At 42.3% G+C, this 23,640-nt stretch overlaps 1 protein-coding gene across 3 annotated transcripts in view; it reads right to left on the bottom strand.

Annotated features, from left to right (window-relative positions):
* SNTG1 (syntrophin gamma 1) overlaps positions 1-23,640 on the bottom strand; it is a 403,770-nt gene that overhangs the window by 129,944 nt on the left and 250,186 nt on the right. For all 3 annotated transcript variants that reach the window (XM_069600005.1, XM_069600004.1, XM_069600006.1), the window contains exons 3-4: positions 11,884-11,936; positions 3,311-3,445 (exon numbers count right to left, since the gene is read on the bottom strand). In XM_069600005.1, the coding sequence (XP_069456106.1) occupies positions 3,311-3,445; positions 11,884-11,910 (162 nt within the window). In that variant the 5' untranslated portion in view covers positions 11,911-11,936. The remainder of the gene's footprint in view (positions 1-3,310; positions 3,446-11,883; positions 11,937-23,640) is intronic.

Genomic DNA, 23,640 nt, shown 5'->3' with positions numbered 1-23,640 from the left:
CAGATGTCCTTCTCTTTTTCTGGGACGCTTAGGACTTAAACGATGGATTTTTCATTTTAAGCTCATGGGTCCATTATGTTTTCCAGATCAATTTCTTTCCTAAATTCAGAGAGGGTGATTCTTATTGTTCTGTCTTTAAGCTAACTGATCCTTTCCTCTGTCCTTTCCATTCTGCTGCTGAACCCATCCTCTGAGCTCTTATTTCAGCTGAATTTTCAGCTCTGCATTTTCCATTTGCTTTCTGCTAAGACTTTCTTTTTTTCTCACTTGTGTCAATGCTGTTGTAAGAAGGGTAAAACCATTTCACGACGGCCACCTTCCAGCTCTTGTTATAATTGTAACGTCTCTGACATTTCAAGGTTGGCAGCTGTTGGTTATCTTTTCTTTTTTAAGGTGAGGGTTTCCTTGTTCCTGCTGGTCCAGGCAGGAGTTCCAGCTGCTTCAGCACCCCCACCCCACGAGAGCCTGGCTGGGAGGCACAGGGCTGTCCCATCACTGCCCCTGGAGAGCCATTCATGGAGGTCTCTGTCAAGGTGCTGAAGTAAATCTCAACCTTGCACAAGTCTACTGCTCTAGTGGGAAGTGGAGGAAAAACATATTTTTAAACATCAAATTTCTCTACCTGTAGTACAAAACAACTGATGGCATTAAAGGCTGAAAAAAATATATATATATATATATAATGTGTATGTTGTGTGTATGTGAGTGGCTCTTTGATGGGAAGAAAAGAGAAAAAACCTGAGGCTTCACACCCCTTTCACCCCAGATGAGCTGGTAAGAATCCACCCCCGGGAGCTGCCATGTCTCTCTTGATCAAATTTCACAGACAGTGGACCTCACCTCTGAATTCTGCATCCCAGCACATCCCCCATGGAGTGAACACTGACTCTCACCGTGAAAGCCGGACATCAATTTCTCCTGATGTCTCCTTCAGGAGATGATGGTTTCACACATGAGATTACTAACTGCACACTTTCTCCCACAAGGAAAACTAGAGGAAGTTGCCTAGTTTTGTTAATTCTAAGTCCTAATGATGCTCATTAGAACTCTGCTGCTGCTGCTAAGTCGCTTCAGTCATGTCAGACTCTGTGCGACCCCATAGACGGCTACTGAGGTGCTAATTACATTGACGCCACATATCTGATAATTCTGCCATATTTAGAATTTAATCTCCAAGATTTTCTTGTCTGTTACTGGCAACCCCTTTGAAACAGGCGTCTCTGAGATGAATTATGCAGCCATCTCATATTGATTTTAGTCTCACTGGCCTTCTAAAAATATATTGCCAACATTTAAAACCGACCTTGGCTAAATTTGATTTTCTTTCAGGGCAATGTTGAAGGAGATAGTATCACAGGGGTGGACATGGCTTCCTCTGGTTGAGGGGGCTGGTCACTCAGGAGGTACAGGAACAGAACAGTCCACTTCTGAGCACAAGGAAGGTGACTTTTTCTGTTAACTGAAGCATTCACGTTTCCACCTGACAACTGCTATGTACCATTCTGATGTATGTAATATATATGTGTATACATGTACCATTTTGATGTATGTAAAATATGTGTATGTGTGTATATATGTAATGTATATGATATATGTAATATATTTTTCTGCCAAAAAATAAAGGAAAAGAAAGGAAGAAAAAAGGTAATGGGCCATTACTCTTTTATTAACTAAAAGAAAGAAAGGGTGACCCTATGGGAACAGTGTAATCAGCCTTGACAGCCAGACCCATGATTCAAGATGATATAAATGGTTTGTGACAAAGAACAGTTAACAGTCCGCAAAGCATCCATTGTCTTTCGTCAGCAGGAGTTTATAGATTTAGGACCCAGCGTGACTCCCCGCAGGATGTTGGTGAAAAGTGAGGTGGAAGCTCAAATTCAGCATTATTCACCCCAACAAAACAGTCTGAAATAAGCCTGTGAATCAGCTACACAGTGAGTCTGCCTGCTGAGTCACTACAGACATCAGGGTACCCAGGAGCGGCCTGTGTGACACGTGCTGCGACTCTCCCCTGAGATCACACATGACGACACTGTTAAGATGATGTCATTGATGTTATTACACAAGAAGGATAAACTCTAAAACATCCAGTATTATGATATAAGTATTCTGTCACATTCAATTTAGTTTCACCTATTGGAAAGGGTCTGACAGGCCCACGTGGAATCCCATGTGCTAAGCCCAGGTCACCAGGCACTTGGCATTGACCACCCTGCAGTTCCAGCTTCTGCAGGATGGTCACTGGTTTAACCACTCAGCCTGGAACTCCCCTGTCAGCGCTAGAATGACCCGCTTCCCCCACAGACCTTCTCTCCCCTCAGGAGGATGACCTTCACAGAAACAAGCCTTTCTTTGGGAACAGTTTACTTTTTTTGACCATTTCTCCCTCTGGAAACCTCTTATTTTCTTTAGCTGACAGAACTCCTCCTAATTGCCAGATGAGTACCGCCCAGCCCCATGGATTGTAGCCCATCAGGCTGCTCTGCCCATGGAATTCTCCAGGCAAGAACACTGGAGTGGGTTGTCATTTCCTTTTCCGGGGCATCTTCCCGACCTAGGGACTGAACCTGCATCTTCTGCACTGCAGGTGGATTCTTTACCACTGTGCCACCAGGAAAGGCCTCATGAATCACTGAATAAAGCTCATGAGATATTTCAATGTACTCAGGTGAAATTTTGTCACTGAACACCCCCCAGCCTGTCTCCAGAGCTGTACTTCAGTGAGGAGGCTGACCAGGGGATTGTGAGAAAATTAATGCTGGTCAAAGGCAGGACCAGCAGCAGGTTCCTGTGTCCACTGCTGAGGGCACAGACAGCCTGCACAGCACCCAGCGAGACTCTGTGAGGTCCACAGAGTCTTCCACCCACAAGCCCCAGGGAGAATCTTGACATGCGTTCAGGGACCACTACCCAAACACTCCTGCTTCCCAGAGACGCCCCTCTCTGAAGGTTCAGTGAGATGTAAGGTGAGTTCAGAGTGGAAACTGTCATGTGATACTTCTACTTAGTCCTTGGGGAGGAGAGCTACAACCCGCTCCCTCATGATCACAAACACAAGTGTCCCTCCAGCCATACACTGGCAACTCGGAGTCAACAAGACCCTGGGCTGGAGACGGGCCCCCATGTATGTCTTTGGACCAGGTATGAATCCATATGCAAGGACGCTGCTTACTACACTGTAGACAAAAATTACTGGCTCTGAATATAAGGGAAAAATATTAAGTATTTTCTGTGAATAGATGTTTTTATTCAGGACAAGACAGAAAAAAAAAATGAGAAAACTTCAAGAGAGGGAAGAGATACTTACACCGGAATAGAAAGGCTCTCCAGAGACACATGTCACGTCCTGCTCCTGGATCATCAGGATATCCCTAGCCAGGTGCAGCCGCACTTTGAAGGGCTCCTGGTTACCATCCTGCAGCAAACAGATCCCCGTCTTTGTCTTCAGACCAAAAAAGAGCAAAACAGAGAAAGAATTATACTCAGTTCATAGATTATATTTTTATGGCCTTTTTAGCAAAACATCAAGAAAGCTAGAAAAAAATGTAGTCAGATGAGCCTGAAACAAAACAGGTACAAAGAAAAGTATAACCATTTCACACCAAGCTATTGTTCAGTTGCTAAGCTGTGTCCAACTCTTTACGACCACATGGACTGCAGTACACCAGGCTACCCTGTTCTTTGCCATCTCCCAGAGTTTGCTCAAATTCATGTTCATTGAGTTGGTAATGCCATTCAACCATATCATCTTCTGTCACCTTGTTCTCCTCCTACCCTCAATCTTGACCAGCATCAGGGTCTTTTCCAATGAGTCGGGTCTTTGCATCAGGTGGCCGAAGTATTGGAGCTTCATCTTCAGCATCAGTCCTTCCAATGAATATTCAGGGTTTATTTCCTTTAGGATTGACTGGTTTGATCTCCTTGCTGCTCAAGGGACTCTCAAGAGTCTTCTTCAGCACCACAGTTGGAAAGCATCAATTCTTCAGTGCTTAGCCTTCTCTATGGTCCAACTTTGACATCCATACATGACTACTGGATAAACCATAGCTTTTACTATACAGACCTTTTTCAGCAAAGTGATGTCTCTGCTTTTAATAACTGTCCAGGTTTGTCTAGAATTTTCATACCAGGTAGGCCTCATAGAGATCATATCAGAAAATACCCACGAAGATTTGGAAAGGTAGGATTATAGTTTATATGCTATATTTGAAAAATAGTGAACATTTATTTAATATTTACAACCTACATAACTTTTTTGGTAAGGTTTTATTGAAATCCAAGTCACAGTATATATTACAAAATTAAACCCATTAAAGCATTCAATTCTATGTTTTTAGTGGAGCAATACACAGTTATCATTATAACCAAGTTCTGACCATTTTCATTACACTGAAAAAACATCGTATCCCCATGCCACCCCACCCCCATTGCATGCTCAGTCATTTCAGTCATGTCCGACTCTGTGACACTGTGGACTGTAAACGACCAGGCTTCTCTGTCCACGGGATTCTCCAGGCAAGAACACTGGAGTGGATGTCCTTCCCCACGGGATCTTCCCGACCCAGGGATCAAACCTGCGTCTCTTATGTCTCCTGCACTGGCAAGTGAGTTCTTTACCACTAGCACTGCCTTGAGCCATTCTTAATTTGGATAAAGGGATAAATACATAGAAATATATTTTTATCCTTAGTAGTTAAGTAGCATGAAATCCCAGGTAAATAATACAGGACTGTCTCTTGGAATATAAATTACGCATGGGTTATTAGGGGTTTGTTTCTTTAAGAGAATGTTCACAATATTGATGAGAATATACTGAGACACTGTGGCTTCTAGAGAGAATTTTCTGTAAACTGTTTTATTCCATGTGGGATACACACCATTATGCCCTTTATTATATGTGGTTAGATTGGTCTGTAATTATTCTGTAAGTATTATAATGTCTTTTAAGGAAAAACAAGCTTTTCCAGGAGTTGTGATGGTCCTAGTCACTCCTCTGAGATCGTGCATGGCTAGGCCCCCATAAATTGTATCCATTAATCCCCCCCAGAGCTCAGCTCGAGTGCGTACATCTAGAAGACAAAAGTTTTGATACTTCAGCAAAAGCAAAATTTATTTTCTTTAATATAGAACACAAGTTTTGTACATTTTTCCCAAGGCAAATTCTCTCATGCTTACAATATGATCTTGGCCAGGGGCCGATATCAGACTGCTTGAAATGCTCTAGAGAAGGAGATGACATCAAAGCCCAGGGAATTTAATTGGGTGTGTTTGATGGTTTTTCAGTGGGCAGAACATTCCACACCATTCCCCTAGCAGAATCACGGACTAGCTGGCACTCACAGATAAAGCTCTGCCTCAATTCCAGGAGGAGAGGGGATTTTCCCTGAGACCCCGTAAACACATTATTGTCTCACATCAAAGAGAGATTGAAGATCATCCAGGGAAAGCTTAAGGAACTAAAGCACAGCTCGGAGGTTTCTCTCATCACATTTCTGATGTGGTCACACCTCCATCCACTCAAGCATGTCCCCTAATTACTGGAGAGTTGTCTGGAAAACAGAATGTGGACCTACAGCAGTGCCGGGCCCCTCAGAGGACAAGAGTGATGGGAGATAAAAAATGAGGCAGCTTCTATTAGAATGTAATATATGTACCATAAATATATATGCCAATAAATTTCTATTTGGAGAAAATGACAAACTGAGAGATAATGAAGCTAACAATAAATTAACATTAAAATATATATTTCCATATAAATGCTATATATATTCTATTATGAAATACAGCTCATGGACATGAAATTACATTAAAAATTCCACAGATGCATTTGTTTTTCAAATACAATGTAACTAACAGAGAGTCAGACTTGAATTAGATGATAATCTCTGGTCTCAGAATATTCCTACTCATCCAAATATACAAATAAGGTGCAATATGATGTTTCAGCACTTGATACAGGAGAATTAGCTATTCATGAGTGAAGGCATGTGACAGAAGGCTTTGTGGACAGAAAGAGGTGGCTTGTCTTGAAAAAAATAAATTGAGACAATAAGTAGAGAAGGCAAAAGTTATTTTATCCAAAAGGGGGAAATTTGAGTAAAAATATAGAAGCATGAGAATGCAGAGTCCATGTGATGGAGAACACAGCTCTGATGTGGAGCCCATGGAGTTTGACAGGAGCTGAACCAGAAGTTTCAGGAGGTGGGGGTGGGGGTAGGGGTGGGAGGCAAAGGTCCCTGTACCCTGTGTCGACAGGTAGGCACTGCACAGTGAAATGGTACGCTTAGAGTAAGGTCTTATAAGCCTATTTCTTAGACCAGAGGAGAAGGCAGATGGGGACTGGGAAAGTGAGAACACAGTTACTCTTGGCAGAAACATAAGACCTCGGGCAGGAGATGCTGGGGACTGAATGGATGGGTCAGGCCCAGAGCTGCTTCAGTAGCTGCGAGAAGATGGGTACTATCCATTTCGGACACTCTCCTGGCTCAGAGCAGCCTGCTGGATTGGCATCATCACTGTAGGAGGCAGGCACACAGTTCATTCACTATATAGAGCTGACTGTGTGCCCAGATGTATTTGTTTATTCACTTGACTTTGGTCCCCCAGCACAGTGGTTCTGGCAGATGGGACAAAAGCAGAGGCGTGGAGACAGGCAGGAGGTGGGGTTTGAACCTGGGCCTCTGACTCCCTGCCTGGTGTCGTCCGGCAGAGATCTCTGTAAGGATGCCTCCCCATCCTTCTGTACACAATAGCTGGGCTATCAGTGTTTTTCACCAAAGCTCTGGAAATAATTCAGTCTTGAATAGTGATGCTTCCTGGATCAGAGTGATGGCAAGTGGCGGCATCCCCACCCTCACTCGACCTGAGGGATGCCCTTCCTGCCACAGCCGGGCTACGGAGGGAGCAAAGGACACCAGCTGACATGGGATGGGAGGGCTGGATCCACACGCCCTCGTCCCCGATGCAGTCTTGGGGGCTGAGAATGGGAACCAGCACCTGAGAGTGCTGCCTGCGCAGCATGAACTAAAACAACCCTGGCTGCAAAGTCTTTATAGATTTGCAGACCCAGGTTGTTCAAGAATAAAAACCCACCCAGATAATGACCAGTCCCACATTTTAGCATAAACTTAGGACCTGCACCCATCTTCTTTTTCTTTATTAACATAAGAGTTGCTTGTCTTCTACCTTTTTAAGCTGTGGTTGCGTCACGTGTGCATGAGGACATGAACGTGCTGCATATAACCTACAAGCACAGTATGTGATCATAAAATCTGAAAAATGACGTCTTCAAAGGCTGTTTTCTTATCCCTGATGGACGATCCTACCTTGCACTGGATTTTGCAAACCCCACACTGAAGTCTGTTTCCTTAGAGGAATACTAAAGAGCAATGCCTCTTCATTGCTCAAAAGGCAATGCTTTTAAGCGTCTAGTCATTGATTTCTTATCTGTGAATCAATGAAGTGTGTTCATGAATTTGCATTGATTTACTCTTTGTTCTAAAAACATACTTCACATGTAAACTTATTAAGAATGTGCCCTTAGCATAAATCAAGTACTTTTGGAAATTCAAAAAGTAGACTGTCACTGACTTCCTATATGAAAGAGAAAACCTGTTTAGTTTAGGTTCTAGGCCCTGAAAGAACACAAATTGTGTTTTCACTGAACTTTAATATCTATGTTCTTTTCACCCTGAAAGGTAGTATTTGCAAGATGGCAGAAGAAACTGCACAAAGTCAGGTGAAGATCAAGACCACCACATGCGTGGCCAGTAGTCTTTCAGGAGTCCTCCTATTTCTCTCTGTTGGTTGATAAGTGAAAGTTACCTGTTCCTTAAGCCTGCAGTTGTGAGTGATACATGACCCCTTGTGTGGCTCCGTCTGTGGTAGCAGAACTGATGGTACTAAGCATCATCCACACAAGACGCTTCTAGCCTCATTTCATGCCCTCCCTTCCCTGCTGCAGTGTGTCTGACCAGCCTCCTCCTCTGCTAACTTCCAGCTACTTTTCAAGCTCTTATAGAAGAAGTGCAGCTCCTTGAAGCCTTCAGAGGCCCTTCCATCCAAAGGCCTTTGTTGACTATGAGGACCACTCCATTTCTTCTAAGGGATTCTTGCCCACAGTAGGAGATATAATGGTCATCTCAGTTAAATTCACCCATTTTGGTCCATTTTAGTTCACTGATTCCTAAAATATCGATGTGCACTCTTGCCATCTCCTGTTTGACCACTTCCAATTTACTTTGACTCATGGACCTAACATTCCAGGTTCCTATGCAATATTGTTCTTTACAGTATTGGACTTTACTTCCATGACCAGTCACATCCACAACTGGGTATTGTTTTCACTTTGGCTCCATCTCTTCATTCTTTTTGGAGTTATTTCTCCACTGATCTCTAGTAGCATATTTGGCACCTACCAAGCAGGTGAGTTCATCTTTCAGTGTCATATCTTTTTGCTTTTTCATACCGTTCATGGAGTTCTCAAGGCAAAAATATTGAGGTTGTTTGCCATTCCCTTCTCCAGTGGACCACGTTTTGTCAGAAATCTGCACTATGACCCCTGCATCTTGGGTGGCCCTACACGGCATGGCTCATAGTTTCATTGAGATAGACAAGGCTGTGATCCAATCCAAAGGCAAGTCCTTACTTCTTGGAACTCAGGGCCTCCGTCAGGTAAGAACATTCACCTAAGAGTCAGTCAGTATTTAGGCGTCACATGCCTAAATGATATCATAACATTTAGCTCCATCACATCATTTGACTTCACTATGTATACTATTATCTCTAGAAAATCTTAGCAAGTTAGTACTCTTTTCATTTTTAAGGATTATTAATCTATAAGACCTAGTACAATCTTCTACTCATAGTAGAGTTTCTTTCAATATTTATTGATTGAATCAGTCACAGATTATATTTTATTATATGAGAGACTAATCAAATTATAAGTGGTCAGGAATTATTAAATTAGTAAGTGTATGTTATAAAGGAGCATGTCTTTTCACATCAACACCTATGGTATCTTAAGGAGGACGGATGTGAAAGTGAACTGTGAAGAGAGCTTGGACTGGAAGTGGAATGCGGACCTACTGCTGCACATTTTGATGACACTTTTAAGGCAAAGAAGCAGTAATCATGCCTGGCTGTACATACACTGCTTCTTCTGCATTGTGGGTTTTGCATTTGTCCTCATTGTATTCTCTTTTTTTTTTGCTTCTTTTCAGATTATTGAATGCCAATTCCTTAAAAATAATTCCAACATTTTCTTCTTAAGACAAGAATTTTTCAAACAGTAAATAACCCTCCTTTTCAAAAACATTCTGTATTAGATGTCTACGTGAAACTTATCTAGCCATATTTCTATTACTTCACAAAGAAGAGATAGCATGGCATTTGTAGGGTAATATTCTAAGTAGATCTCTCTGTGGACATGAATATCAAAATTTCATTGTTAGTAGTTTATTCACAGTCAAGAGAAAATAAGTTTAGTTTAATATATCTTTGATATAATTTTCAGCGATGTAGGACTTTATAAAGAGGCCAAAACTTAGACTTCCCAAGTGGCACATTATGGTTTCGCTTTTGCCAAATTCCTTAAATGGAACTCAGGGCTTCATGTTGCTGTTCAGTCACTCAGTCATGTCTGACTCTTTGCGACCCTATGAACAGCAGCATGCCAGGCTTCCTGTTCTTCACTATGACCCGGAGTTTGCTCAAGTTCATGTCCATTGAGTCAGTGATGCTATCTAACAATCTCATTCTCTGCTGCCCTCTTCTCTTTTTGCCTTCAATCTTTCCAAGCATCAGGGTCTTTAGCTGCATTTTTCAGCATTTCATAAAATCTCTCAATCTGTTTCTCTGCAGAGTGAGAGATAGGCTAGAGTGTCTTTACATGCCAGTCCATGGAAATGTTCTAAGACCAAATTTCTGGCAAGCTCTAATTTTGGCCCATCTTCGAGGTGATTTGCTCATCCTCAGAGCATCATGTCATCCTGTCCAGTCCAGCCAGCAGGTGGGAGACACATGGGAACTGCTTTGACAGCTCTAAGAAGCTGCTCCACTCTGGGGGCGTCGGAATGGCAGCACCCTCAAGGGATCAGTGCCGAAGGGCAAGAATGTCGATTATAGAAGCAAGGGTGAGAGAAACCTCAAAGGTATCACTGGTGTAACATACAGCCAAAACCTAAGGGAATTTGATATCTGCTTCATATCAGTGAATCAAAACCTTCTGTGTAAGAAACCATCTAGGAATCAATATTCTGTCATCTCAAGTCCAGGTGAACTGTGCGCTGGAAACACTGCCCACTGCCCAGTCTCTACCTCGGAGTCTCCGAGGTGTTTCGTGGCTGTCTCATTCATGCAACACATGTTCAGACTGCTGAGGGCTTCACTGCCCAGAACTAAAATAACACTTCATTGGAAATGGCAGGTTTACTACACTCATTCAAAATTAAGAATACCTTGTTGTTCAGTTAGTTGCTAAGTCAGATCCTACTCTTTGTGACTCCATAGACTATAGTCTGCCAGGCTCCTCTGTCCATGGGCATTCTCCAGGCAAGAATACTGGAGTGGGTTGCCATGCCCTCCTCTAGGGGATCTTCCCAACTCAGAGATCGAACCTGAGTCTCCTGTGTGGCAGGTGGATTTTTTTTTTTTTACCACTGAGCCACCTGGATAACCCATGGTGTATGATACCATACTATATTTACAACTGGATATGACACAGGATTAAAATTTATGCATCTAACTTTAAGCTTCTAGAACAATAATTTGCCTGTTTTTTAATGTATGAAAAAAAGCACAGGAAAAAAAAAAGCATGGGACACATGCATCATGTTGATGTATGGCAAAAAAATACCACAATATTGTAAAATAATTATCTTCCAATTAAAATAAATAATTAATTTAAAAATAAAAAATTATTTACCTTTTTAAAAAAGTATGAACTGAAAGGTGTTCTCTTTGCTTATTTATACCTAAGCAAATATGACATATTTTAACACATGAATATTTGCCTTTTGCCCGAAGAGTGCAAAGACAATGCCTTGCATGCCACATGAAAAGATAATCTTTCTTCCTAAAATAGAGTCATTGCCTTCTCTGAGGGCCCAAGTTCACGCACTGTTGACTGCACACTTGAGTGGCCTTTAACACCCTTGACAGAGCAATGCATCACTTTAGCTCATACAGAACATAATGGCAGCTCCACAGAGTCAGAATCACCAATATTAATAGTTAAACAACACTGAAACAGTGAAAGAATAGTGGAATCATAAAATCGGAGGATTTTAGTGCTAAAAGGGACCTTGCTGCTGCTACTGCTGCTAAGTCGTTTCAGTCATGTCCGACTCGGTGTGATTCCATAGACGGCAGCACACCAGGCTCCCCCGTCCTTGGGATTCTCCAGGCAAGAACACTGGAGTGGGTTGTCATTTCCTTCTCTAATGCATGAAAGTGAAAAGTGAAAGTGAAGTCGCTCAGTCATGTCCGACTCTTAGCGACCCCATAGATGGCAGCCTACCAGTGGAATTTTCCAGGCAATAGTACTGGACTGGGGTGCCAAAAAGGGACCTTAGACATCTAATTTATAACCATTTATGTGAAAAGAATTAGTTTCAAGGCTTCCACTACCTGAAGCCGTCAGCACACAGTTTAGGGAGGAGGACAACTCGACCCAAGGAAACATGCTTCCTTCTTGCAGGAAGAAGCCCAAGGCTTCACAGACCCTCTGTGCCTTCGAGTCTCACTGAGACAGGTTGTGCTCTGGACCCGATGAGGGCCCTCACCCACCCTTCTGCTGCATGCCAGGCTCCACGGACATGAACGAGGGCCAGTGCCCACCCCCAGCCCTCTAACCAAAAAGCAGAAAGGTGTGGGACCTACCTCCTCACAGGCGGTCCGGAAATCCATGTGCTACGGCACCCACAGGATGTCGTCTGAAAAGACAGAGAGAGGCCGTCAAGCACAGCACCGAGTGTCAGAGGAGACTGCAAACCAGTACGAGAGAGGAGGCATTGGGTCCTGTGGGGAACCTGTGTCCACAGCCCCTGTGAGGACGGAAGGATGAGACAGGAGGAGGTGATGGACCGTCTCCCTTGGCTCCTGTGAAGTGTGAACCCCTCGCCACGGTGGGGCGAGGATGTACACTACCAGATCCCTCTCCCTCCGCTCAGCACCCGATGGGATCCAGGGCAGCTTGAGCCCCTCTCTCTAGGGGGCTCATCCCCACCATCCACGCTGAACCATACTTTGCAACTGGGGAAGTGAAGTGAAGTGAAAGTCTCTTAGTCATGTCTGACTCTTTGTGACTCCATGGACTATACAGGCCATGGAATTCTCCAGGCCAGAATACTAGAGTGGGTAGCCTTTCTCTTCTCCAGGGGATCTTCCCAACCCAGGAATAGAACCCAGGTCTCCCACACTGCAGGCAGATTCTTTACCAGCTGAGCCACAGGGAAGTCCAAAACTACTGGAGTGGGTAGCCTATCCATTCTCCAGTGGATCTTCCTGACCCAGGAATTTAACCAGGGTCTTCTGGGGAGGAAACTTCAACAGGAATAAATACAAGTTGTCTATCATGTGGTTATCTCTTGATAAAGAAGGTTGACAAGTCTTTCTCTTTTCAATTAAAAAGCTACATGCATGAATAATTGTCTCTGGAACTTAACATTTGCTTCACAAACAGTGTGAGGTAAGAAAGCAAGCTATTTATCAGAGAAATAACAAGACAAATTGATGTATGAAATATCCAATACAAATTTCTCTAGTGACTGTAATATCTAAATGATAGGCATAGACTTAAATGCTCAGAAATCCTGTCTTGTTTCATTTTAAATACTTTAGAGAGTTTTCCTTTAAGTATATGATAAACTTTAAGAGTCATCATAGAAAATTGACACCCTGTCACTATAAAAAATGTGGAGTTAAAATATAATCTTTTAGGTAAATGAGACTTCACAGTAAAATGCATGGTGCGTTCCAAAACAGAAGACTTGATACAATTCAAAGTACTGCTCCTCTCCACCTTTGGAACAATAAATTCTCTAGTCCTCTTTGTCATTTTCTGTTGTATGAGGTTGATGAGCGCTTCATAAGTCTGTGTGAGTGGAATAGAGTACATTGCCACTGGATTATCACTGCTGTGTTTGAAAGAAAAGAGATGGAGCATTTTCAGTAGAATTGAACATGCCACATAATATATTATTTTCATAAATATAAGTCTTATGGACTGTGAGCCTAGTTTGGTTTGACTGGAAAGCATAAAGAGGTTGATATTAGTAAAGACAGGTAAGAATAAATTGTTAGCAAATAAAAGGGCAATTTGATGAAATTATAAATGATGACATGAATTACGTATTTTGTCCATGAAAATTTTGTCATTAATTTAATTATTTTTCAAAATTGCTCTAGAAGATTGCATTTGAAAGAGCTGCAAGTATTTACTTATTGCCATTTCTTATCTTTAAAAGTAGGAACATTTTAGTATTTATTGATTACATAAAAACACAGTGTCTCCAGAATCAATTTCCTGCTTCTAAATGCAGCCAGAGAAATAGGCATAAGGGCATTTAACCACTATCTAAACTTAAACTCATAGTTCAGCAGGGAGTATATCTGTGCCTTCTTAACACTTTCTCAACCATTTTCCCCTTAATTTTCCATTAGCCCTAATGAAAATATTTGGTAATAATATTTGGTAATAATAAGTATTTATTAAAAAAAAGAATTTATTCAAAACAATTTATACTAGTTAACATAAATCTCATATTGTTGTTTTTTGGTTACTAAGTTGTGTCCAATTCTATGTGACCCCACGGACTACAGCACATCTGTCCTTCATCATTTCCCAGAGTTTGCTCAAATTCATGTTCATTGGGTCAGTGATGCCATCCAACCATCTCATCCTCTGTTGCCCCCTTCTCCTGCCTTCAATCTTTCCCAGCATCAGGGTTTTTTGCAATGAGTTGGCTCTTTGCATCAGGTGGCCAAAGTATTGGAGCTTCAGCTTCAGCATCAGTGGCATAAATTCCATAGCTATCATAAAACCATTTTCAGTGATTATAAACGTAAAAACCGGAGTAAAAATCATACTAATTTATGTGTTTAAAAATTTCTGAGAACTTTTTCTGTACAAACTGCTATGTTAGAATGGTTTTAGTTTTACAGAGATATTGTAGAAATAGCTCAGAGGCTTCCTGAACACCCTTGTGTCAGCACATTTATGGACGCCTGCATTAGTATGGCACATGGCACGTAACTGTTACGAGTAATGAACCAATGCTGTGCATTATTGTTAATCAGCCCCTACTTCTTTCAGATGTTCTTGGTTTCCCCCTCGTCCTCTACAGTTTCCAGTATTCCATCCCAGATCACACACGAGGTTTAATCACCCTGTCTCCTTATACTCCCCCTGCCTGTGACCATTTCTCAGACTTTCCTTTCTTTAATGACTTGGGCAGTCTTGAGGATTACTGATCATTTGTAGAATGTTATTGCATTGGGATTACTCTGACGTTTGTCTCATGATGGTGGTGGGGTCGTGGGTTTTGGAGAGGATGCCCGGAGATAAATGCCACTTGACCACCTCGCATCAGTGAATCACTCCGTCCACACGTCCACATGCTGCTGAGGCTGACTGTGGGTCTGGATGACAGATGTTGGTCAGATCTCCCTGTTGTCAGTTCCTCTTTTTTTTTTTTCCTTTCACAATGTATTTATTCCTGAATACATCAGATCATCACAGTGTACATTTTAAGTATCTTATATTTTTATTTGTTAACTGTACCTCAAGAAAGTCAGACAAAGGTAAATATTACTGACTTATCTTTTTTTTTGTCCTGTATTCCACACTGCACTCTGGAGCCCAGTCACTCTCAACAGCACAGGTTGTCCTGAGAGCAGAGAACCCACATGAATCACTCGGAATTGCTCTGCACAGCGGGTGTATCTATTCTCCCCATCTATTCATTTATCATTTACTCAGGCCCTCTAAGCTGACAGAGCAGGGAACACGTGTGCATACGATAACCCAGGTTAGAGCACAGGTGTTTATAAAGGTTCCCATGTGCAACCATCTGTATCTTTGTTGAATCACATATGAGCTCTCAATGATGTTCCTGCCTCTAAGGCATGAACACAGGAACCATCCTAATCTCTTCCCTTGTTTTCCTGTAGATCCCCACTCGCCAGGGACCCACCATTCACCCTCCTGGTTATACAGGAACAGTCACACAGGAGCTGTTAACACATATCTCTGTGGGGACCAACTTCATCACCTAGAGTACAGTTTATTTTGCCTTTAATATTACAAGCTATGCCTATTTTCAAAATGACTAGTGTCAACGCCTTTTCCTCTCCCCTATTTCAATGAGCTTTTTTCAGACATTGCATTATTAGTATGTCTTATAAGGAAAAAAATAAAGCCTTTGTTTAATTTCTTAAAATATGATTCTTAAAAAACCTCATCATTTAAACTATGGATGAGAAAAGCAAAACATAAGAAGCCTGGGTGGATAACAATAAAATTAACTTTGATGTTTATAAAATCACAGTGTGTAAATGTGACCGCCCCCTCTCCCCCCCCAATTCTTGATCGACTTGGAATCCCGTAACCAGTTCAGAGATAAGCTACACAACATGGGAAAGTCTTGGCCTCAGAAAACCTGTTTTTACCATTATTACAGGTATGACCCAAGGAACAGTGCCAGACTGTCATCCCAGGCCATGAGTAGTGGGAGAGGAGTGAACATTCCCAAGCGCCCCCAGAGTGCCGCCTATATGCCCCAGGTCTCAGACCTGGCCTCTGCTCGAAGGGCTGGCCTTCTGCAATTAAATCTAACACTCCAGGGTTAGCTGAAATGACTCTTATTAATTATGCTGACAACAGCACCACTTCCTGTTGATTAAACCTCATCTTTATAACCAAACCAGGGGGGCAGATGCATGCTGCTGCCTATGGAAATACTACTTCTCTCAGAATGATTCATTTGTCACGAGGTTGACAAGATGAAGACAAGGCCCTTCCCCACTTGCATACACATGGGGACATGCTCAGGTGGAGACCTGAACAGGTGGTTATATAAGACTGAACGGAAAGCATCGGTGCAAACACATTTGGATTTAAATTATTTAAATAATTTCCAGAATGTTTCAGTCAGTGCATATAAAAAAAGTCTCTGTAACAGTCTGCTTACCCTGACAGTTCAGTTCACTGAATGGAAAAATGTTACTATTTGTAGAACTTGCCCAAGGCTAAATAATAAAATATGCAAAATTTATTTGCCATCTTTCTGTGTACCCCAAACTCAAGCCCGGCACACGCTCTCTGTACACACTTTCATATCTTCTTCACACGGTGATGCTTTGATCAATTGGAAATTAACTCCCTCTCCTCCTGGTTAAAACAATAAGAGTAAAAATGACACTTGCATTCACTTAGGTTTGATTTTTAGAGAACCTTTAGATCATTCAGGGGTGGGCATCTTTGGGGCAACTCTGTATATGCATTACTCTCCTTTCTATATTGATTAGGAGTGTGCATGGTTATTTAAAAATGCCACAAACCAGTGTCTTGACCAGGAGGGCAGATGGTTTCTTCTCCTGTGAGGACTGAGCCGAGTAGCTGAGAGGTGGCCTCACAATGTCTGGAGCCCACACTGCCACCCACAGCAACTCACGGCCAGAGGTTTAGATATAGAGCAGAGAATATTTGATCACCATCTGGAGAAGGACATGGCAACCCACTCCCATATTCTCACCTGGAGAAGCCCATGGGCAGAGGAGATTTGGGAGCTGCAGTCCATGGGGTCACAAAGTCAGATACAACGGAGAGACTGAACAACAACAACAGCTATTATTAACCCAGGTGAGTTCTTTCTCCTTCCTTGGCTTAAACTTTTACTGAAGCAAAGTGTTAACTTTCCATGAAATAGAAGACATATGTCACATTCATAGCTGGAAAGACAAAGTATAAACATAGTATTTGACAGGAAATATTTACTTTGTAGTAAAGATCTAGGTTTGAATTCAGGCCACTCACTTGCTGTCTATGAGTGAGTAACCCTCTGATTGTTCAAGTTCTCTAAGCTTCATTCAGTTCAGTTCAGTTCAGTTGCTCAGTCGTGTCCGACTCTTTGCCACTGCATGAACTGCAGCACTCCAAGCCTCCCTGTCCACCACCAACTCCCAGAGTTCACTCAGACTCACATCCATCGAGTCAGTGATGCCATCCAGCTATCTCATCCTCTGTCGTCCCCTTCTCCTAGCTAGCATCAGAGTCTTTTCCAATGAGTCAACTTTTCGCATGAGGTGGCCAAAGTTCTGGAGTTTCAGCTTCAGCATCATTCCCTCCAAAGAAATCCCAGGGCTGATCTCAGAATGGACTGGTTGGATCTCCTTGCAGTCCAAGAGACTCTCAAGAGTCTTCTCCAACACCATAGTTCAAAAGCATCAATTCTTCAGTGCTCAGCTTTCTTCACAGTCCAACTCTCACATCCATACATGACCACTGGAAAAACCATAGCCTTGACTAGATGGACCTTTGTTGGCAAAGTAATGTCTTTGTTTTTTAATATGCTATCTAGGTTGGTCATAACTTTTCCTTCCAAAGAGTAAGCGCCTTTTAATTTCATGGCTGCAATCACCATCTGCAGTAATTTGTGAGCCCCAAAAAATAAAGTCTGACACTGTTTCCACTCTTTCCCCATCTATTTGCCATGAAGTGATGGGACCAGATGCCATGACCTTTGTTTTCTGAATGTTGAGCTGTAAGCCAACTTTTCCACTCTCCTCTTTCACTTTTATCAAGAGGCTTTTGAGTTCCTGTTCACTTTCTGCCATAAGGGTGGTGTCATCTGCATATCTGAGGTTATTGATATTTCTCCCGGCAATCTTATTTGTTCCACTTTAATCTTAGTTTGATGATCTCCATACCTCCAGTGACTGGGGAGTTTAGAGCATGAAAGAGGTGATTAGGGCCCCACCACCCAACACACAGCAGCCACCTAACAGTGCTGATGAGAATGAACTATGTACGCCTTGTGTGCATGCGTGCCGCTGTCTTCAGGTCACTTAGTCGTGTCCGACTCTTTGCGACCCCATGGACTGTGGCCCACCAGGCTCCTTTGTCCTTGGGATTGTCCAGGCAAGAATACTGGAGTGGGTTGCCATGCCTCCTCCAGGGGATCTTATGGACCCATGAATTGAACCCACATCTCTCATACTTCCTGCATTGGTAGGCAGGTTCTTTACCACTAGCACCATTTGGGAAGTCTGACCTATGTCTTACATGATAATGAAAGCAAATAAGAATGTGTCCCACTTCTGCTTAGATTAGGTCCAAATGCCCTAAACAGGAATGTATCAGCATGCACTGAGCAACTTGAAGAGGCCCATGGAATACAGCTCCACATAGTCTTAGCTCTGGTATCCCACTGTCCCCTCAGAAAGCAAAGCCTGGCTCACAAGCCAGTAGGCTGGGCGACTCCATAATGATGGCAGAAGAGGAGCTTGTACCATCTTTCCCTGGAAGAACACCTAGTCTGACAACCACCTGGGAATGAGCACCCCTTTTGGAAATCTGGGAGTCCAGTGGAGAAATTTCCAGCAGCTCGCTGGAGGGAAAAGAATCCAAGTGTGGACACACTGGGGAGGGTCAGAGGCAGAGTTTCCCTTCACCAGATCACCCCCTGCTCCTGCCCCGAGAGAGGTGCTTCCAAGACACCTCAAGGGTCTACAGAAAAAATATAATGAGACTGATGTGGACTTTTCTCCAAGAGAAAAAAAGAAAGAAAAAAGTGATCTGCCAGATGTTGATAGCTGGATTACCAAGTGGATGCTAAGCAATGCAAGTGTTTGGGATTATATATATGTAATTATACGTGTATATGGATAAATATATGCATATACACATATATGTGTATATATATGTAATTATATGTGTATATGGATAAATATATGTATATGTGTGTATAAGGATAAGTCACTGCTGAGTTTGCAGCCCTATTTAGTGTGATGGGGGATCCCTGAAAGATCTGAGTAACGATGATCTATCTTATCTGTGTAAGGGTGTTGAGCATTCTGTGTGAATAGTAAACTCTAGTCAGTAATTGCTGTTGATTATCATATTCATTGAGACTTAGAATTATTGTTAATTCATCCTAACATCTCTTCTACACAAAAACTTATATTTCTAGGAAAATTGTCTGGCTTTATTTTTTTTGATGACCATTCAGTGAATTAAATGAGCACAAATGTAGTCAGAAAAATACATAACAAATTCATGTAGAAAGAGAAATAAAAGTGTCATAGTGGAAGAAGCAGAAGTAAAACAACGAAAGACCAGAGGTTTAAAATCAGACCAAAGATTGAGAGAAGTCAATAGAAAGAAGAGAAAAACTAGAAAAATACTTCAAAATAATATTTTTAATCTTGAATCCTGAAACTTTCTACCTTAAATTTTACTCCCCTGATGCTGAAAGATATTTTTTAAAGTGTTTAGGAGAAGTTGACAGACCACTCTGTGCTTTTTTTCACACATTTAATTTAAAACACATTTGTTTTCATATTTCATTTAGACATTTGTGTCGTATTTTAGATAGATTCACAAAATCACTCTGAGATTGGGTAACATTGCAGCTATCATGGATGCAAAGATTAGCTCAAAGCAAACTTTCTTGAAAAACATCACATTGAGGACAACAAGGAAAACAGAGATGCAAAAACTGGAGAAAAGCCAGGGTTTCATGTGTGAAAACAGGCAAAACAAGCAAGCTGGGGACCACTGAAACAGCGGCAGTTCACATCATGCAGACCCAGAAAGTAAGATTCACAGAGCAGCATAACACCCAGGCCTGCCCACGTGTCAGCCACGGGCTAGAGTCTAGAGTAGTTAAGTCAGATACCTGGAGCCCCCGGCCAGCAGGGCTGACCCCATGAACCAAGGCAGGGAACTCAGATGAAGGCTGAGCAGGAAACAGCATGAGAGGCATGTCTGTCTGGGGAAACCTTGATGTTCATATACCAGGGAGAGAGCCAGCGATGGTTTCAGTTATGACAGCAGAAGCAAAAGGGAAACATTTCTGCAACAAGAAGGCAGAAATGGTCGTGATTATGACTTGGCAGCGCCATGCTGGGATATGTCTATCAATGGTACCCAAAGCTCCTAAACCCTGAGAGGCAGAAGAGGGTCCACCTGTGTGCAAATTCACATGCAATAATAGGAAATAAACCGTCTGGCAGGGAAAAGTTCTACTGTCACACTTGAGGGTTTGAACTTGAATAAATTAACCAAGGCTTAAAAAAACAGTACTGCATTTGCATAGAAGATGTTAATTTTTCTAATTTATAGACTGAATTCCAAATCTGTGAAACATAACAGGCATTAACTCAACACTGCTGGTATAAACCACCCTTTCCATCCTCCAGTGGCAATGCTGGTAATTTAGAGTGATTTCAGTTTTCCACAGAATCATCCACAGAAACACTGCTGGCATTTCAGCGGTCCCCAACCTGCTTGTTTTGCATGCTATCACACCTAAAACCCTGGCTTATCTCTAGTTGCAACGTGGAGAGATTTCTTAAAAGAAAGAAGTTAGGAAAGTTGAATGTAGTATTGTTGACTTGATGTTTCCCAGGGCCTAAGTGATTGCAAAGCTCATCAGAAATCCTAAAATGTGAACTGGGGTCCGAACCGCCCATCTGGCTTTATTCTATTCTCTCTCTCTCTGTGCCCAACACAGACATGGACCTGGTTCCCTGCTCCTATCTTTCAGGGTTTCCTGAGGACATGTGCAGATAAACAGTCTTGACTTTTGCTTTTATCCTCCATCAGCTAATTAAGGTTGAAAACAAAACAAAACTTATGCTAGTGAATATGGAGCAAACACCAAAGTGTGAGCCTCCCCCAAGCAAAGTGGGAATGGCAGCAGCACCGCTCCCGGGGCAGCACTAAGGTTTCTCTATTTTTTGTCTCTATGAAGTCCAAGGTCTTTTGACACTAGCCCACAGCCCCTAGAGGAGGCTCCCTGCTCACCTTCACACTTGGCATAGTATCTCCACACCCAGCACAGGTAAAGCCTGCCCTGCTGCCTGGTGGGCACCTGACAAGTACTTGAAGGAGACCTCATGTCATGTCAGGATGGCTGGAAAACACTTGTAAATATCAGTGACTTTAAAGGAATGAGCAAGTACTTAAGACAACATAAAACAAGGAAACAAGAACACCTTCTAATTACACACAAAGACCAGCCTCCAGGCACCTGCAGGGACACAGTGGCTCCCACAACCCAGCAATTATTGATAATTGGCTGTCGAGTTCATTGTATGGTTTTCTCTTATTAAGTCTAGTTAGTCATTTTGTAAGTAACATGAGATTAAATTGCTTGATATTTCTTCAAATCATGTTGCTAAGCAGTTATTAAAGAACTGGAAAATATCCTAGGTGCCCAGAGAAGACCACTGGAAACACAGGGAAACATAACCGAGAAACAAAGGCAGGGAACCTGCTTCAGTGTCAGGGCTTGTCAGTTTCCTTTTGGTCACTTTTTGCACAGACAACGATGTTAATGTAATAGAAGATCTCTTCCCCTTGGTAATGGGAGGAGTAGCGATCACTCCCAAAGGCAGGGCACATTCATATTACTCTGGGATACAGTTCTGAGCCAGCTTTAGAACACGATGTGCTGACTGCTCTGAGAAAGCATCACGTCAGAGTGGTAGTCAAGCCTGCCACAGTACGTGCACTTTGTCTCCTCTCGAAGCAGTTTAACTGAGAGCTCTGATTGGCTTCTCCAGCAGGGACCCTGAGTGGACCATCCTCTGGTTCATGCTGGGTGGGACTGGACGGTCTGTGGAGTGAACCACAGAATGAGCAGACACACCTGAAGCCTGGGATCAAGTCAGCCTAATGGCTGGGATCAACCCCAGGAAGATAATCACCAGGTTTTCAATGAATAGATTAAATGTACCTTTGTGAAAATGAAAGCTAAAAATGAGGAGGCAGCTGCTCTAGAATAAAACCCTCCTTATTTTACAAGGCAGGAGCCTAGAGACTGAGGGCAAGCCCCGCAGCTGATTGTTCAATGGACTGGAAACCCTTGGGGGTCAGACTTCTCCTCTACAGCACTCCATGAGGCAAGAGGACGGACAGATGTCCTCAAAGCTCTGGGCAAGATGTACTTCAAACTACCCTCAAATGTTAGTGGAGAACACAAACATTTTAGACCTTTAAAGGCTCACAGATTTCATCTTTGGTGTATTCTTTCTCAAGTAAAGCAAACGAGTATATACAGAAGGCTCCATTTAATCCAAAAATACGAATATAATTTCAAACATGGACAGTAGTTGGCAGCATGAGAAAATAATAAAAATGAGCTCAGCTTCATCCATTCAGTAGGTAACATCTGACCCTAATCATCACCAACTAGACATGCACACTTTTAATTTAGATTAAAATTGGCAACTTAAGAAATAAGAAAAGCAATGAATAAATATGAGAAGGTCAACGTTCTTCCATTCTGAAATCTTTTACTAACCAGCCCTTTGGTTTATATTTTTCTGTCCCTTCATTGCTTAAATGAAATATTTTGATTAAAATTCTGTGAGGCAGCATGATTTCAGGGACACTCTGCAGGTGTTGAAAGTAAACAAACACAATAAGCAAATGCTCTTAAATTTTCCTTTCCTGTGTTCCGGATCTCAGGTCACCAGTTGGAAGAGCTACACACTACTCAAAAGTGGTGGGCTTTCTTATGTTAAAAGACATTCGACCCTCATACCCCAGTGCATCCCCCACATCCCTGAACTTTCCAGAAACTGAGTGCATCAGAGTTATATTCTGACTGGACACAATGGGGCTCACGTCCCTCTGTGCTGGTTGCACCTTGAATTCTGCTCTTTCTTGCTGGAAAGAAAATGGAAACCTCAGGGCCCTGTAGGGAATTAAGTTCTCAACAGCTCATGAGCTGGGAACGGGGCCCAGCTCCAGAAAGGGTGCAAGTGGCCAGCACCTCGATTGTTGCTTTCAGTTCAGTTCAGTTCAGTTCAATTCAGTCGCTCAGTCATGTCCGACTCTTTGCGACCCCATGAATTGCAGCACGCCAGGCCTCCCTGTCCATCACCAACTCCCGGAGTGGGAACCTCTAAAAAAGGGGTCCTAAAAGTCAAGACTGGATACCTCCCACACACAGGCTGGGAAATAACACATGCTGCTTAAGCCACTGAGTTTGTGGCAATCTGTCACACAACATAAGAGACACAGGTTTGATACCTGGATCTGGAAGATCCCCTGGTGGAGGGCATGGCAACCCACTCCATTGTTATTGCCTAGGGAATCCCACAGACAGAGGAGCCTAGCAGGTTACAGTCCATGGGGTCGCAAAGAGTCGGACATGCCTGAGCGACTAAATAACAGCAACAAAGTAATTTTTATGAAACTGCAAGTAAAATATAGTAAAAGAAAGTATTTTTTAAATCTGATCTACTTGGCTATTTGTTTTCTATTTTCATTTATTCATTAAAAATCCAATGCAGTATTAGTTCCTGTAGAAATAATTTGCTTTATTTTCTTTAGATTTAGTAATTGTTTAAAATTTTATTTTTATAAAGTAAATCAACTGTTATTTGCAATTCTATATTCATGAC

The sequence above is a fragment of the Ovis canadensis genome, chromosome 9 (genome assembly GCF_042477335.2).
Source record: "Ovis canadensis isolate MfBH-ARS-UI-01 breed Bighorn chromosome 9, ARS-UI_OviCan_v2, whole genome shotgun sequence".
In the NCBI taxonomy this organism is placed as follows: domain Eukaryota; kingdom Metazoa; phylum Chordata; class Mammalia; order Artiodactyla; family Bovidae; genus Ovis; species Ovis canadensis.
This window is presented reverse-complemented; position numbering and strand designations above follow the sequence as displayed.